Below are 18,053 nucleotides of genomic sequence, written 5' to 3'. Positions count from 1 at the left end.
ATAATATTGCTGGCGTTGTCCGATGCCACAAATCCACAGGAGAGTCCAATTGGGGTAAGCCATTCTGCGATGATCTTCCTCAGTTGCCGTAAGAGGTTTTCAGCTGTGTGCGTATTCTGGAAAGCGGTGATACAAAGCGTAGCCTGCCTTGGAAAGAGTTGGCGTTTGCGAGATGCTGCTACTGGTGCCGCCGCTGCTGTTCTTGCGGCGGGAGTCCATACATCTACCCAGTGGGCTGTCACCGTCATATAGTCCTGAGTCTGCCCTGCTCCACTTGTCCACATGTCCGTGGTTAAGTGGACATTGGGTACAACTGCATTTTTTAGGACACTGGTGAGTCTTTTTCTGAGGTCTGTGTACATTTTCGGTATCGCCTGCCTAGAGAAATGGAACCTAGATGGTATTTGGTACCGGGGACACAGTACCTCAAACAAGTCTATAGTTGGCTCTGCAGTAATGATGGATACCGGAACCACGTTTCTCACCGCCCAGGATGCCAAGGCCTCAGTTATCCGCTTTGCAGCAGGATGACTGCTGTGATATTCATCTTCCTCGCAAAGGACTGTTGGACAGTCAATTGCTTGGTGGAAGTAGTAAAAGTGGTCTTACGACTTCCCCTCTGGGATGACCATCGACTCCCAGCAGCAACAGCAGCAGCGCCAGCAGCAGTAGGCGTTACACGCAAGGATGCATCGGAGGAATCCCAGGCAGGAGAGGACTCGTCAGAATTGCCAGTGACATGGCCTGCAGGACTACTGGCATTCCTGGGGAAGGAGGAAATTGACACTGAGGGAGTTGGTGGGGTGGTTTGCGTGAGCTTGGTTACAAGAGGAAGGGATTTACTGGTCAGTGGACTGCTTCCGCTGTCGCCCAAAGTTTTTGAACTTGTCACTGACTTATGATGAATGCGCTGCAGGTGACGTATAAGGGAGGATGTTCCGAGGTGGTTAACGTCCTTACCCCTACTTATTACAGCTTGACAAAGGCAACACACGGCTTGACAAATGTTGTCCGCATTTCTGTTGAAATACTTCCACACTGAAGAGCTGATTTTTTTGGTATTTTCACCAGGCATGTCAATGGCCATATTCCTCCCACGGACAACAGGTGTCTCGCCGGGTGCCTGACTTAAACAAACCACCTCACCATCAGAATCCTCCTGGTCAATTTCCTCCCCAGCGCCAGCAACACCCATATCCTCCTCATCCTGGTGTACTTCAACACTGACATCTTCAATCTGACTATCAGGAACTGGACTGCGGGTGCTCCTTCCAGCACTTGCAGGGGGCGTGCAAATGGTGGAAGGCGCATGCTCTTCACGTCCAGTGTTGGGAAGGTCAGGCATCGCAAACGACACAATTGGACTCTCCTTGTGGATTTGTGATTTCAAAGAACGCACAGTTCTTTGCTGTGCTTTTGCCAGCTTAAGTCTTTTCATCCTCATGTGAAGCTGAACCACTAGCCATGAACATAGGCCAGGGCCTCAGCCGTTCCTTGCCACTCCGTGTGGTAAATGGCATATTTACGCTTCTCCTCCGACGATTTTATTTTAGATTTTTGAGTCCTTTTTTTACTGATATTTGGTGTTTTGGATTTTACATGCTCTGTACTATGACATTGGGCATCGGCCTTGGCAGACGACGTTGATGGCATTTCATCGTCTCGGCCATGACTAGTGGCAGCAGCTTCAGCACGAGGTGGAAGTCGATCTTGATCTTTCCCTATTTTTGGAACCTCAACATTTTTGTTCTCCATATTTTAATAGGCACAACTAAAAGGCACCTCAGGTAAACAATGGAGATGGATGGATACTAGTATACTTATGGATGACGAGTGACTGCCGACACAGAGGTAGCTACAGCCGTGGACTACCGTACTGCGTCTGCTAGTATAGACTGGATGATAATGATATAAAAAATATATATATATCACTACTGCAGGACAGGTATATATTATATAATGACGGACCTGCTGGACACTGTCAGCACTGCAGACTCCTAAACTACTAGTATGAAGAAGATAGAAAAAAAAAACCCACCACAGGTAGGTATACAATTATGGACGAGCGACTGCCGACACAGAGGTAGCTACAGCCGTGGACTACCGTACTGCGTCTGCTAGTATAGACTGGATGATAATGATATAAAAAATATATATATATATATCACTACTGCAGGACAGGTATATATTATATAATGACGGACCTGCTGGACACTGTCAGCACTGCAGACTCCTAAACTACTAGTATGAAGAAGATAGAAAAAAAAAAAACCACCACAGGTAGGTATACAATTATGGACGAGCGACTGCCGACACAGAGGTAGCTACAGCCGTGGACTACCGTACTGCGTCTGCTAGTATATACTGGATGATAATGATATAAAAAATATATATATATATCACTACTGCAGGACAGGTATATATTATATAATGACGGACCTGCTGGACACTGTCAGCACTGCAGACTCCTAAACTACTAGTATAAAGAAGATAGAAAAAAAAAAAACCACCACAGGTAGGTATACAATTATGGACGAGCGACTGCCGACACCGAGGTAGCTACAGCCGTGGACTACCGTACTGCGTCTGCTAGTATAGACTGGATGATAATGATATAAAAAATATATATATATCACTACTGCAGGACAGGTATATATTATATAATGACGGACCTGCTAGACACTGTCAGCACTGCAGACTCCTAACCTACTAGTATGAAGAAGATAGAAAAAAAAAACCCACCACAGGTAGGTATACAATTATGGACGAGCGACTGCCGACACAGAGGTAGCTACAGCCGTGGACTACCGTACTGCGTCTGCTAGTATAGACTGGATGATAATGATATAAAAAATATATATATATATCACTACTGCAGGACAGGTATATATTATATAATGACGGACCTGCTGGACACTGTCAGCACTGCAGACTCCTAAACTACTAGTATGAAGAAGATAGAAAAATAAAACCCACCACAGGTAGGTATACAATTATGGACGAGCGACTGCCGACACAGAGGTAGCTACAGCCGTGGACTACCGTACTGCGTCTGCTAGTATAGACTGGATGATAATGATATAAAAAATATATATATATCACTACTGCAGGACAGGTATATATTATATAATGACGGACCTGCTGGACACTGTCAGCACTGCAGACTCCTAAACTACTAGTATGAAGAAGATAGAAAAAAAAACCCACCACAGGTAGGTATACAATTATGGACGAGCGACTGCCGACACAGAGGTAGCTACAGCCGTGGACTACCGTACTGCGTCTGCTAGTATAGACTGGATGATAATGATATAAAAAATATATATATATATCACTACTGCAGGACAGGTATATATTATATAATGACGGACCTGCTGGACACTGTCAGCACTGCAGACTCCTAAACTACTAGTATGAAGAAGATAGAAAAAAAAAAAACCACCACAGGTAGGTATACAATTATGGACGAGCGACTGCCGACACAGAGGTAGCTACAGCCGTGGACTACCGTACTGCGTCTGCTAGTATATACTGGATGATAATGATATAAAAAATATATATATATATCACTACTGCAGGACAGGTATATATTATATAATGACGGACCTGCTGGACACTGTCAGCACTGCAGACTCCTAAACTACTAGTATGAAGAAGATAGAAAAAAAAAAACCACCACAGGTAGGTATACAATTATGGACGAGCGACTGCCGACACAGAGGTAGCTACAGCCGTGGACTACCGTACTGCGTCTGCTAGTATAGACTGGATGATAATGATATAAAAAATATATATATATCACTACTGCAGGTATATATTATAATATAATGAATGACGGACCTGCTGGACACTGTCAGCAGAATGCGTTTGTAGAATAAAAAAAAAAAAACACCACACGAGTGTTTAACTTTTTCAGGCAGACAATATACTGGTGGTCACTGGTCAGTCACACTGGCAGCAAAAGTGTGCACTGTTAAATATGTACTCCTGCTATAACTGCTCCCCAGTCTCCCCCACAATTAAGCTGTGTGAGCAGTGAGCACTCAGCACAGTCAGATATACCAAGATGATATTATCATGCAGCACACTGAGGCTGAGCACAGATATGGTATGTGACTGTGTATCGTTTTTTTTCAGGCAGAGAACTGATTATATTAAATAATAAATAAAACTGGTGGTCACTAGTATAACTATCAGCAAAACTCTGCACTCTCTGAGTACTCCTAATGCTCCAGTAAATCAAGTGTCTCACTCTCTATCTAAACGGAGAGGACGCCAGCCACGTCCTCTCCCTATCAATCTCAATGCACGTGTGAAAATGGCGGCGACGCGCGGCTCCTTATATAGAATCCGAGTCTCGCGATAGAATCCGAGCCTCGCGAGAATCCGACAGCGGGATGATGACGTTCGGGCGCGCTCGGGTTAACCGAGCAAGGCGGGAAGATCCGAGTCTGCCTCGGACCCGTGTAAAAAGGCTGAAGTTCAGGGGGGTTCGGTTTCCGAGAAACCGAACCCGCTCATCACTAGTGCATACATATATACACATGTATATACATACATATAAACACACACACATATGATATATATACATGTGCTGTATATATATATATATATATATATATATGTATGTATGCATGTTTAATATGCTATGTATATGTGTATATGTGTATATATATATATATATATAGGTGTATATACGGTATATATATGTGTAGATATATATATATATATATATATATATATACAGACACACTAGTTTTACGGACCCAGCATATACTGGGTCACCTCAGTCCCCACCCCCGTGATTGGCTCCACCCAGTTCTGGAAACCCCCCCATGCAAATCCCGTGTTTGCCACTGGCAAAGATGGCATCTGGAATCGTTGTATAGAGTATGGAACACTGCTTGCAATGTTGCTAATTCCTTTACTTGTTTGTCTGGCATTTGGAATAAAACGCTTTAAATAGTCTCACGGGTTCCTGCAATGGAATCTTTATTACAACGTTTAGCTCAGTTTTAACAATGAGCCTGATTCTGATATGTGCTCTTATGCTACCGCAGCTGCGAATCATACACAGCGCTGGACGAAAATATGCAAATGTATCAGCCGCCGGGATTTGTATTGAGGCTTCTACTGGTGGCATCTCTGCTTGCGTCTTCACATGTGCAGTGGCAAAAAATCAATCCACTGCATACAAAATTTACATTGCATCCATACATTGGGGGGAATTCAAATGTTATCGCACCCCCTATCTCCTGTCTAAAGTGATGGGAGATAGAGGGGCAATATTCAAATGCCCCCGGTTATCACGCTGACCGCACCCATTACAGTCTGATTTAGGCGCGCAAAGCACCTAAACCCGACTAAAGTAATAGGCGCGTTCGTGAAAAGACCCGTTTGGGTGACCAGACGGGTCTCTTTACACGCATTTCAGCTCGCTACCTCCGGGGGTAATGAGCTGAAATGAATTTGTTGCGCCCATCGGCAGTAACATTAGAATACTGCCGGCAGGCGGGATCGCGGCCGGGACAGGGGTGGGGGAACATTTGAATCCGGCTCATTGTATCATCAGGCTCATAATTGACGAATACAGGGAAAAGAATGGTCATAGCGACACTAGGTCATAGTAATCAAATGCTGCTTTGCCTATTCTTTTGCTCTCTGTAATACTAACACTTGTCTCCACATGGGTCTTTCTGCGCCCAACTCTACTCTGCTGCACTTACAGATCGGTGGCAGAAGGGTCTGCACTGCTTGGTGAATGCTCAGATAGCACAAAAATGAAGAAATTCAAATATTATTTGCAAGTTACCTGGTGCAGCTGCAAGACGTCCCTTCCCAGTTTCCCTGCCCAACAGTACATTTGGCTGACATGCAACTTTAAACAGCAATGGAAACAATTTGAACAAGGGGCATTATTCAGAGTTGTTAGCAAACCAAAAAAGTACACTAATGGGCAAAACCATACTGCACTGCAGGTGGGGCAGATGTAACATGTGCAGAGAGAGTTAGATTTGAGTGGGGTGTGTTCAAACTGAAATATAAAGTGCAGTGTAAAAATAAAGCAGGCGGTATTTATCCTGCACAGAAACAATATAACCCACCCATATCTAGAAGGCCCTTAGCGATAATAAATGACGATATGAACGATATCGTTCAAAAATAAACAATATATCATTTGGTGTGTATGCATCAACGATGATTGATGTGCGTCTCCACAATCGTTCATCGTTGGTCGGCCATCGTTTATACATGCAAACCAATTTGGATGATATAGATGTAATGTACTGTCATATTGTCCAAATCGGCCATCGATATCGTTCATTGTGTACGCAAAAATTGTTGATGAAAAATCGTCAAAATCGCAGAAATCGCCCAGTGTGTAGGGCCCTATACTCTCTCTGCACATGTTACATCTGCCCTACCTTCAGTACAGCATGGAATTGGTCATTAGGGTGCTTTTTTGGTTTGCTAACAAACCAGAATAACACCCCAAGGTGTGGAAAGCAAAAATCTAAATGGTATAGATAACAATCATACTCTTATTATTGGTTACTTTTTTTACATTTGGGGACTGGAGAAACTTCTGACGTTTTCCTGGAAACTAAACAAAGTAAAAAAATAAAAAAATAAACAAAAGATAGTTTTGCTGGAATTACACAAGATATAAAATATAATAAACAATTAAAGAAATGATCAATCCTCCGTACATTTTTAAACAACCGGCACCACTGTGTGCTTTCCATTCACAAAGGGAAATTGCTTTAAGGCCGTTATCGTTGATTAAAATAATTCTATGACCATTATGTGTGCGGCAAAATCCAGCTATATTTTCTGTATCCAGTTTCAGTTTAATGACCCTATGTGTCACTGATTCTATTGTTGTCTGTAATGATGGTGACTAATTACTTTATACTGAGACCAACTACAGCTAAAAAAAAAATCACAGCTAGACGCAATAAAACATTACATAATACTGTGATCATACATTGTATTCTAATAAGCTGAATATAAGTATTCAATTATATTAATAAGCTGAATATAAGTATTCAATTATATGTAATTTTACACAATATATTTCAAAATCATATTTTGATTATACCAACCCTTTCAGTAGTTTATTGCATACATATATTTATATCTAATATGTTTTAGGTAAATATATATGTTCTGTTTATTAGGTGAAAAAATAATGTCACTTGTGTTTTACAAGTCATATTAGGGTTACGCACAAAGTCTGTTTTCATCCTTGCAATAGAGAGACTATGGCTATTGTAGAACTGCGTTGTCTTATTAAATATAGTTGAAAACCATGTATCTCATTAGTTAGCTGCCTCGGTTGTCATACCCCCTGGTTGTGCGTCAGTTTACACGGAAAGTATTTGTATGTATTCTCCCAATGTCTAAGTGATCTGGCACAATTACATTGTACTAAGGTTCTTGTCATTTAACTCCTTCAGGTGAATGAGCTGATTGATGAATTGAAAACGGCTATCAAAGAGCACCAAGGTCAATTCTCTAAGCTCTCCCCACAATTACAGGCTGAGCAAGAGCAATGCGCGTCCTACGTCTACCAGCACATTAAACCACCCCCGGCCAGCCTCGTCCTTCCGCCAAGTCTGCAATTAAAGGTAGGTACTTATAATTAAGGTTCACACGCACAAAAGCAGGATGTCACATATTATATTCATGAGAGTTGTTTAATGCAAGGGTGAGAATCATGTTTTCTAAAAAATAAAAAAAAATGGCAACAAAATAAACTTTATTTTTGTTTGTCTTTCCTTATTTGAAATGCAAAGTCAAGGTTATGGAAACACTATCACCTGGTATGTTTTACTATTAAAATACCCCCTATTTTACATTACAGTTTGTTAGTCCACAGAACCCCTTGATTTTTTTTACTTCTAGTGCTTGACTTTTCCATGATGGTCAAACTTCAATTAACAAATATTTTCATAGTTGTGATCTAATCATACACGTGAGGCCTTTAATGTAAATGGAACCCATTTCAGCCAATAAGATATTTGCTTTCATCTTGCAAACAGCATTAATAAAATTCATGTTAGATTCTGGTTGCTGTATGGATTACACTGAAGAGTTTCTCAGATTCTGCCATCACAGTCCAGGTTTTAAGGATATCCATGTTTGAGCACAAGTGAGATAGATCTTTGTACTTACAAGGCAGCTGCTGTTGTGTGATATTTAATAAGGTACACTCGTTGGCTAGGGATACATTGCATACTGTGGGGCAGATGTATTAAGCCTGGAGAAGGCATAAAGAAGTGATAAAGCAGTGATAAGTGCAAGGCGATAAACGCACCGGCCAGTCAGCTCCTAACTGGCATTTTCAAATCCATAATGATTGGCTGGTGCATTACCACCTTGCATTTATCACTTCTTTATCCCTTCTCCAGGATAATACATCTGCCCCTGTATACTTTATTTCAAAGTCTCCATTTTAGTACATTTATCAGGCTGCTTGAATATTTTTATTCTTAATGAGAACTGTAATCTGTATAAATTATTTTAAATATGAAACAGTAAGTATAATCGAACAATGTAATGCAGAGCGTATTTCACTATAAATAGATCAGTAATTTTCATACCTTAAATGTCACTAATTAGTGACATGATTATATTAAATTAATAGAATAAAAAAATCTGTATTTTCGTCTGATGAAATGCAATGACAATTTTAATTAAAGTGAATTCTGCACAACATACTGTACTAAAACGGAGCCTCCATTATAGTATCTCTTGTTTTCAGGTAGTTCTCTCCTTATTTTCATGACGTGCAGTGCACTAGGATTTAGCTGCTATGTATTATTACTTAGCACAATGTTACATTCTTAGCATTTAATCCGCCTGGAAAAGACCACAATGCAGAATTTTATTTAAATCCTTATCCCAAACCGATAACTAAATCTTTCTGTTTTCTTGCTGAATAAGAAATATATACCATCCATTCTGTGATAACTCTTGTACTGTGCTCCTAAAATGTATAAAGTGCTGCCTACTTGTATAGTTCACCCCGCATGATAATGCAGAGCACTTGCAGTATTACTACTGTGCAGGTCATGAGTATATCCCAGATGAAGGCACTTCATGGCTTGCAGTAGCTACAGTAGGAGGTTGTCAGCAGCCTCTCTCTTCTCTATACAATGACCAAGTGCTTTGGTGACCCCATGTGGCCGAGGATGTGGGTGAAGGCTTTTACTCTTTCTTTTGCTCTATCTAGTACATTATTACAGCTATATCATGTACTCTCATTACCGTCACAGACATATAGAAATATAGTAAGAGGAATATCTGGGGGGGGGGGGGGTTTGTTTGTTTTTTTAAAAACATAGCATAGCGGTTAATATAATGTAATCATTTTGTGTGAAATGTAAAGTGGTCTAGTTCTATGGTACATTGTGGGGTTGTCATGCTAAGAGTTGGTGGTCACAGAAGTTTAGGGGAGCGCTGTGCTTGTAAGCCAGAGAAAGGGCATCACTGGGGTAAATCAGCACATTAAGCCAATATTTATTGCATTCAAAAGGGTATCTGGACTAGATCTACACTAGAAAGGTCTACAGTCAATAGGTTTACCACTAATGGTAGACATGCATTAAGTCGACAAGGAAAAGGTAGACAGTACAAATGGTCGACAGGGTCAAAAGATCGTATTGGTAATGGTCGACACACACATATGGTAGATACAAGTTTTTTATTTATTTTTCCAACTTTTTTATACTTTACCATCCACGTGGACTACGATTGGGAATAATAACCTCTGCCGAGCGCAGCAGTAGCGGTGCGAGCCACCTTGTTCGAAGCGCGAGCCATGCGAGGGGACGCAGTAATACTAGTGGGGCTTGTTTGTGGCAGAAAAGTGACAAAACACCCAAAATAACAAAACAAATAGTGTCTACCTTTTTTGTGGCTACCATTTCCATTTCGACCTTTTGAACCTGTTGACCTTTCCTACTACTGTCTACCTATTCTATGTCAACCTTTTGACCCTGTCGACCTTTTTGACCCTGTCAACCTAATGCATGTCTATCATTAGTGGTAGACCTGTTGACTGTAGACCTTTTTAGTGTAGATCTAATAATCCACACCCATGTAAAAGTAACTACCTCCCCATCAGGGAGACATACTGTACAGTACGTTTTGGTGGCATTAACGCTGTCAATAATCAAAATGTTGACAGAGTAATTTCAGCAGGAGAATGCAGATGCGGTGGTAATGCCATTACCAGCATGTTAGCTGTGTCCGCATTATAACATTAAACAAGCGTTAATGTTGTCCATGTAACTACCTCCACTGTCAGCAAGCAATGCCATAGGGGCATGTAACAGGCAGCAATTCGGCTCCCTCAGTCCTGCGCCGTGGGTGGCGGTACCATTTGCACCACTGTTAGTACAGCCTGGCACACAATACATTGCGCACATACAGTCAAACATACACAAATGTAAACATTTTTGAGAAGCCTCCTTTTCCTATCGTGCTTCCCCACTCTCCAGCAACTGCAGGGTGGACTACCCAATTTTTGGGTAGTCCCACAATTTTGGGGAAGCAGGCCATTGTCCCGCATCCCGCCCATTTCCTAATGAAATGGGAGGAACAGGCGGGGCATAAATGGCTAGTCTGCCCCACCCTCTATAGTGGCCAAGTAAATCCCCCTCCAGGAGGAACTCTCCTAGAGGCAAAGATAAAAAGTAGATTAGTAGTCACACTTAGCCCATTTCATAGCCTGTTCCTACATTATATATAACAAGGCATCAGGATGAGAGGTTAACAATATATACAGTAGGTCGACATGGAAATGGTCGACTCCTTTTTGTACACATTTTTAGGGTTAGGAATAGGTTTAGGGTTAGGCACTAGGTGGAGGGTTAAGTTAGGCTGCCGGAGGGGGCGGTTAGGGTTACACACGATGGGGTACAGTTAGAGTTAAGCTAGGGAAGAGACGGTTAGTGTTAGGCATCAGGGAGACGGTTAGGGCTAGATGTGGGCTAAAAAAACAACAACATGTGTCGACCATTTTTGTGTCTACAATTTTCATGTCGACCTTTTGAACCTGTTGACCTTTTGTACCTGTCTACCTAGGCACTGTTAACATTTTACCTGTCGACCTATTGCACCTGACGACCTAATGCATGGCGACCATATGGTGTCGACCTATTTACTGTAGACCTATTAACTGTCGACTCATACCTTACCTCCCAACAGTCCCGATTTTCACGGGACAGTCCCGTTTTGTTTCGGACTGTCCCGCTGTCCCAACCGTGGGCCGCAGTGTCCCGCGGTGGAGGGCAGTTGGGAGGCTCCTGCACAGCGTCAGTATCTTTCACTGCAGACGGGGAGAGGGGGCATGCCAGCAGCTCATAGAGCGCTGGGCATGCCCCCTCAATGATGAAAATGGGGGTATGGCGCGCGACAGTGGCACCCTATGAAGCCACGCCCCCTTTTCATGTAGGTCACTCCCCTTTTCAAAACCGGGCGCAGCTTTGCCGCGCAAGTTTCCCTCTTCCCCTCTCTCTCTGGCAGTCACGGTCATGTCATCGTCATCGTGGCCACACACGGTCATGTCATCGTGGCCACACCCCCACCATACGCCCCCATTATGCCACTATGACGTGTCACCCAGGCCCTCTCCGCCCCCTGCTGCACCGAGCTGGCTGCACTCTTCCGGAGGGGGCAGCCAGAAAGTAGGTAACCCTGGGATGCAGTGACTAGCATCACAGCTGGGCCAGCGACCAGCCAGTTTGTAAGTGTGTATGCTTACCAAATCATCTATGTCGACAGATCCGTCAGCATATTGTGTGCCCAGTGTAAGTCATGCTTCCCATGTGTCCAGGGCCCATGCGCAATTGTGATTAAGACGCGCAGTCTCAGAAATGTGCTAGAAATGTATTGGGCAGTGACTAGGATGTGGCTATTCAGACGCACGAAGATGATCTTTTGGGAACATTGCAGACATGTCGCTGAAGTGGTCTGCAAACTCAGATGCATAATCAGTGACATTGGAGAGGCCACACTCCGACGGGCAAGCTGCACGCACCTAGCATGGGGGCTGATGCAAGTTTCAGTGGGGCGACCGATGATTGCGTTTAAAGACCCAATATGTGATATTTGAGCATATAAAAATGCTCAAACTGGGCGTCTCGGCCCTTGCACAGTCCGATGCATGGCTGTACACCAGGGAAAGGCTTGTAGTGGTGTTTGCACAGAGTCACAGAAGCAATACCAGCAAAAGAGTGTACACATGGACGCTGCAGTGTCTGACACAGAATCAGCCTCATAGCCGTGTGCCGGCACAATGCAACCACTGTGTATACACAGCCGTAACTAGGTGTGTGCTCGTGGTGCCTGGCACACAGCGCAGATGCAACACCTGGCTGCTCCACCGCTCGCATTCCCGCCCCCCTGCCGCCCGCTCGCCGTCACCGGCCGCCGCGCCACCGGGCTACCTCTCACATAGGTAGCTGGGCAGCGCTCCAGCTCCCCCACCGCTTCCTCCCTTCTCTTGTGCTCTGAGAGATGACGTTTCTCCCAGCCCGCCCCCAGCCCACCCACAATGCCCTGCGATGCGAAGAGCGCAGCATAGGGAAGGAAGAGGAGAGGGAAGGCACATCTACCATGCCAGCTCGTCACAGGTGAGTCTCTCTCTCCCCTCTCTCTCTCTCTCTCTCTCTCTCACTCTCCCCCCCCCCCCTCCCGCCTGCCTTAATGATAAGATCATTAAAATTAAGGGGGACTGCCTGTCATAATGTGTAAAAAAGGGGGACTGCCTGTCATAATGTGTAAAAAAGGGGGACTGCCTGCCATACTGTGTAAAAAAGGAGGACTGCCTGCCATAATGTTTAAAAAAGTTGAACTGCCTGCCATAATGTGTAAAAAAAAGGGGGACTCTGCTTCCTAATGTGTAAAAAACGGGGACTATGCCTGCCGTAATGTGTAAAAGGGAGGTTTGTGGCCACTCCCATTCCCCATGAAGCCACGCCCCTATAATTTTGGCACGAGCCTACGGCGCGCACTGGCCCTGATTTGTGCAGGGGGGGAGGCGGTGTTGTTTCTTGCACACAGCGTGAAAATGTCTAGTTACTGCGCTGTGTATATATACTTTAGTTAGTTATTCACGGCAATACAACATTTCTGCAACACTGTACAAGTAGAGTAGAAGCAGTGTAACTTGACATATTATAAATACAATATACTGTCAAATTACATATCTAGGAACATGAATACATAACGTGGGGGTAGGGCAACTCACTCTCTTGTAGGGCAAGTGGTGGTAATGTACTCCAGTCGGTACACAATGGTGAGTGTAACATATTAGAGTCATGGAAACGGTAGGAGACAAAAGACAAGGGGGCGATTTAGTTGTTTAAAGGGTTCCCAAATTGTGTCTCCCCTGTCACTATAAACGTGGTAGTACAGTATGTAATTGTTTGGGCGGCCATTGTTTTATCACGCTGATCGTGCCCAGAAGTGCAGCGAAAATTGGCTAAACCTGAGTACAGTACTGGGCGCGGACGAGATGCGACAAGTGCCGTATGGGCGACCAAACTGGACACTTTTCTCACATTTCCGTTCGCCAGTACAAGGGGCTGCTAGCAGAAATTTGATTAGCACGCCTGTCGGCAGAAAGAGTGGACTAGCTGCCGGCTGGCGGGCACTTGTGAGAGCAAAACCAATTGAATTGTTCCCATAGAGCACAGGTGGACCTGAAAGTGGGGATTAAGAGGTGGGCAGGTAGACTTTAATGGATAGGTGAGTTTTTTGAGTGTATGATTGAAGTTAGGGGGACTTTTAGAAAGTCTGACTTGGTGAAGCAGTGAGGTCCAGAGGAGAGAGTCAGAGTGAGCAAAGTAAAATGGGCATGAGAGGAGGTAACCAGGAACGAAGTGAGGTTGCAATCAGTAGAGAAGCAGTGTGGTCAGGAGGGCTTGTGGACAGAAATTAGGTTGGAGATGTACGAGAGAGAGAAGTGATTAACAGCTGTATAAGCAGGTGTGAGGAGGTTTGAACTGGATAGTAATGGGGATAAGTAGCAGGAAAATCAGTTTGCAGAGGCTGACGCTGAGCGCCAAGAGAGGAAATGAGACATGCATCAGTGTTCAGGATAGATTGAACAGGGTAAAGGCTAGAACAGGTCCAGAGAGGAGGAAGTTACAGTAGTTGAGGCGGGAGATGATGAGTGCATGGATGAGGGTCTTGTTGGCGTCAGGAGCAGGGTCATCTAAACATATAGGCACACTGGGCAGCTGCCGAGGCCCCATGATTCTGGGGGCCTTCATTCAAGGGCGGACTGCGCTGGTGGGTTTGTCAGCATTATGTAAATTCCATACAATCAAAGCGGCCAGGCAGCGTTTTCAGATTCTCTACCTTCCTCTCAGACAGTGAATAGCAGTCAGCATGCTGATTGGTGGATGGCTAGAGCTCTCCACCAATCAGAGTGCAGCATTCTCTACCTTGCTCCCAGCCTGCAGCCAGTCAGCATTATATGAATTCCATACAATCAAAACGGCCAGACAGCATTCTCTACCTTCCTCTCAAACCATGAATAGCAGTCAGCATGCTAATTGGTGGATGGCTGGAGCTATCCACCAATCAGAGTGTTGATAGTCATTCACTGTATGGAAGCATGTGGAGAGACGGGACACGACCGGAGGAAGGGTAAGTCATGATTTTTTTCTAAATGTATTCCCATGAATGAGTAGATAGGGCCCCAATGCATTGCTTTGCCCAGGGCCTGCAATGCTGTTAAGAAGGACCTAATCAGGAGTGAGAGAGGGCCTAATCCTAAAGATTTTCTGGATGCGGAATTGTCCGTGGTCTGGTATAACTCCTGGCTTGCTAATTGGTGCTTAATGTATTACGGTGGGTTCTTGCGCCATTTTGTTGATTACGGCAGACCATATTAATTATATTGCAAACCACAGCCATTATGCTGGTTATATGTTAGCTGAGGAGACGCACAGACCCCATTATACTTATACAAACTTACTGAAATGTTGCCTTTTTGTTCCAGAATCCTGATGCTGGGATACGGTCATTAGGTTGACAGGACATAAGTCGACAGTCAGTAGGTGGACCACTATTGGTTGACATGCATTAAGCCGACATGGCCAATAGGTCGACATGGTCAGTAGGTCGACACGGAAAATGTCGACATGAGTTTTTCACATTTTTTTCTTCATTTTTTTTACTTTTTCATACTTTACGATCCACGTGGACTACGATTGGGAACTATAACCTTGCCCGAAGCATGACGAGTGAAGCGAGCCATGCGAGGGGACACGGTGCACCAATTGGGGGTACCCCGTCACTTTATGAAGAAAACGACACCAAAAACAGTCAAAAAAATTCATGTCAACCTTTTTCCATGTCGACCTAGTGACCATGTCGACCTAATGCATGTCAAGCAATAGTGGTCGACCTAATGACTGTCAACCTAAGTGTGGTCGACCTAATGACTCATACCCCTAATGCCGTATGCCCGTCATGCCGCCTAAACTTACCATACACTATGTTTTTATGTCACTGCCATAATTATCAGTTTGGAAGTGCGACCACAGACAACGCTCTCAGGCGCATTTTTTCAGCTGAAAAATATTGAGTTAATAATCAGCATTTTTTACCATACTGTGATGATGTGTCCTGCAGCAGTTGTTACATTACCAGTAATGAGCTTTCTATTTTGCAGTGTGTGGAGAATTTCGATTGACAGTGTCAAATAAGAATACCGGAAACATAACTGTGTGGAATACGCTGGCACATAAAATATAACATTTTTAGAAAGTAATATTAAAGGATGGAAATTATATGTGTGTGTGTGTGTGTGTGTGTGTGTGTGTGTGTGTGTGTGTGTGTGTGTGTGTGTGTGTGTGTGTGTGTGTGTGTGTGTGTGTGTGTGTATAAATATATATGTATATATTTCTTACATTAATTTGTTGCTACAGGTTTTTGAGAATGGCAGAGACTTTGGTGGAACCCTTATTCACATCAGCAGTAAAGGGTTGGAGAAATGTAGAAGCACTAACTCCAAACATCCGCTTCTGGAGGTGAGTCTTCTGCCTGATCCTGCCATGAGATAGGGCTCTTGTCCAACCTCAGATCTAGTGAAGGGTTCAGACCAGTGGTTGTGAAACTGTAATGACATTTGGCAAATAAGCAAAAAAAAAAAAAATGGAGACAGTACAAGGAGCTGAGCAAAGAAAGGCAGAAGGTACACATTGAGTTCCAGAAATGTATGTTAATAATTATATGTTTGCATCAATTCACTCATTGGCTCTTACTGGGAATCAGTGAGTGAGAATCACTGCTCTAGACAATGTAGTGTGTAACAGTTAATGGCTTCCCTCTTGTCATACCACTGATAATCTGTAAAGCATACCAGAGTAATATGATACTCATAGGTAAATTTCAATTGTTATCCCCTAGTGCGGGTCCCCTGCGCCCTTTAGCTATACGACTACATAGCCCATCCTCTGCCCCATTCTAGTGGTGTAAAATAAACATATTTTCCATATTTTTCCTTAAAGATACCAGGTATTGTAACAAAAATTCCAAATGGGATGTAGTCAGGTCACCGGTGATCGGGATCCTGGCGGTCAGCATACCAACACCAGGATGCCGGCAGAGGGCCAGTGCTATTTCCAGTCATGGGTGTCCACGACACTCATAGAGTGGGAATAGAACCTGTAACAAGCGCAGAGAGCTACCGAGCCCGCAAGGGGCTTCATTGGCTCACCCCCCTGCCGGCATCCTGGTGGCTGGGTTTCCTGGCGTCGGTATGCTGACCGCCGGGATCTGATCTCCGGTCACCCTACACCAACCCTTCCAAGTATTATACTGAACAATGAGCTGCATGTTATGCACAGTTAACCATTGTTCTGAGAATAAGAACATATCCTGAGAATGAAAGTATCTACTATATACAAAAACCAATAAATAGCACTCTGCAGCAGTCTATATACTGTAATGGGTCCACATTTATCTTGACTTCTATGCTGCGCCTATGCACACCATGGTTTATTAACATAAGCCCTTCATCTATTGTTCTCAGCTGCAATACAATACAGAGAACAATACATCAGAGGATTAAGTCATTACTGACCTGGCTCAGTTAATCCTATTAAAGGCCAAGGTAAACATAGACCCATCTGTACTGTAATGGGAGCAGATATCCATTACATAACAAATGGCACACTTCCTTAACAAAGCTCTGTTACCACCAGCTAATTATAAGGCACAACATTTGATGCTCCAGGAACTTTGCCAGGGACTTTTCTTGCTACAGTCTAAATAATAGGTTTAGTTGAATAGTTTGACGCATGGTCATTGTTAATTTCCACCAAAATATGACAAAGCGCTTTACAGAGAATATTTAATCATTCACAGTCCCTGTCCTGGTGGATTTTACAATCTATTGGGCCTATTTATCAAAACTGGCCAATTAGAAAGGTTTTCAATTGTCATTAATCGCAATTCTAGAAAATCTCTGGGAGGAATATCGCTTGGGCAAAGCCGTGTCTGACTATACCTGCAGGCAGGTACGCCAGTCCAGGTCTCTCCTTGTGCGGAAATAGATAAAAGAACGATTATAAAATAAATAAATAAATAAATATATGTATTTATTGATAAAAATGCTTTACTTTAATAATAAAGCCTCTTCAATGTCCTGGCTCCCAGTTATCACCATCCTTGTTAGACATATGGAAAGTATTGCAGGCGAACCCCAGCAATGGCTATGATAAACAAAGCCACCACCAATGCGTAGCAGCAAATTTGTTAGCAGTTGAGCAAAACCAGGGCCCTCATTCCGAGATGATCGTAGCTGTGCTAAAATTAGCACAGCTGCTCCCTGCACAGTCTGGCCATGCCTGCATCGGCCGGACCGCGCCCACGAAACAGCGGCCAAACGCCGCCATTCCACCCCGTCCCGCCCAGCGACCGCCTCTGCCTGTCAATCAGGCAGAAGCAATAGCAGCCAAGCTACGGGCTTCGGCCATCTGGCATGCGCCGATGCATGCGAAGGGGGTACCCGTTCGCTCGGCTGC

General features: G+C 43.8%; 1 protein-coding gene across 10 annotated transcripts in view; it reads left to right on the top strand.

Moving 5' to 3' along the window:
- DCDC1 (doublecortin domain containing 1) overlaps nucleotides 1-18,053 on the top strand; it is a 962,215-nt gene that overhangs the window by 562,524 nt on the left and 381,638 nt on the right. For all 10 annotated transcript variants that reach the window (XM_063944440.1, XM_063944436.1, XM_063944437.1 and 7 more), the window contains 2 exons: nucleotides 7,461-7,631; nucleotides 15,954-16,055. In XM_063944440.1, coding sequence (XP_063800510.1) covers nucleotides 7,461-7,631; nucleotides 15,954-16,055 — 273 coding nt within the window. The remainder of the gene's footprint in view (nucleotides 1-7,460; nucleotides 7,632-15,953; nucleotides 16,056-18,053) is intronic.

The sequence above is a fragment of the Pseudophryne corroboree genome, chromosome 11 (genome assembly GCF_028390025.1).
Source record: "Pseudophryne corroboree isolate aPseCor3 chromosome 11, aPseCor3.hap2, whole genome shotgun sequence".
Lineage (NCBI taxonomy): Eukaryota > Metazoa > Chordata > Amphibia > Anura > Myobatrachidae > Pseudophryne > Pseudophryne corroboree.
This window is presented reverse-complemented; position numbering and strand designations above follow the sequence as displayed.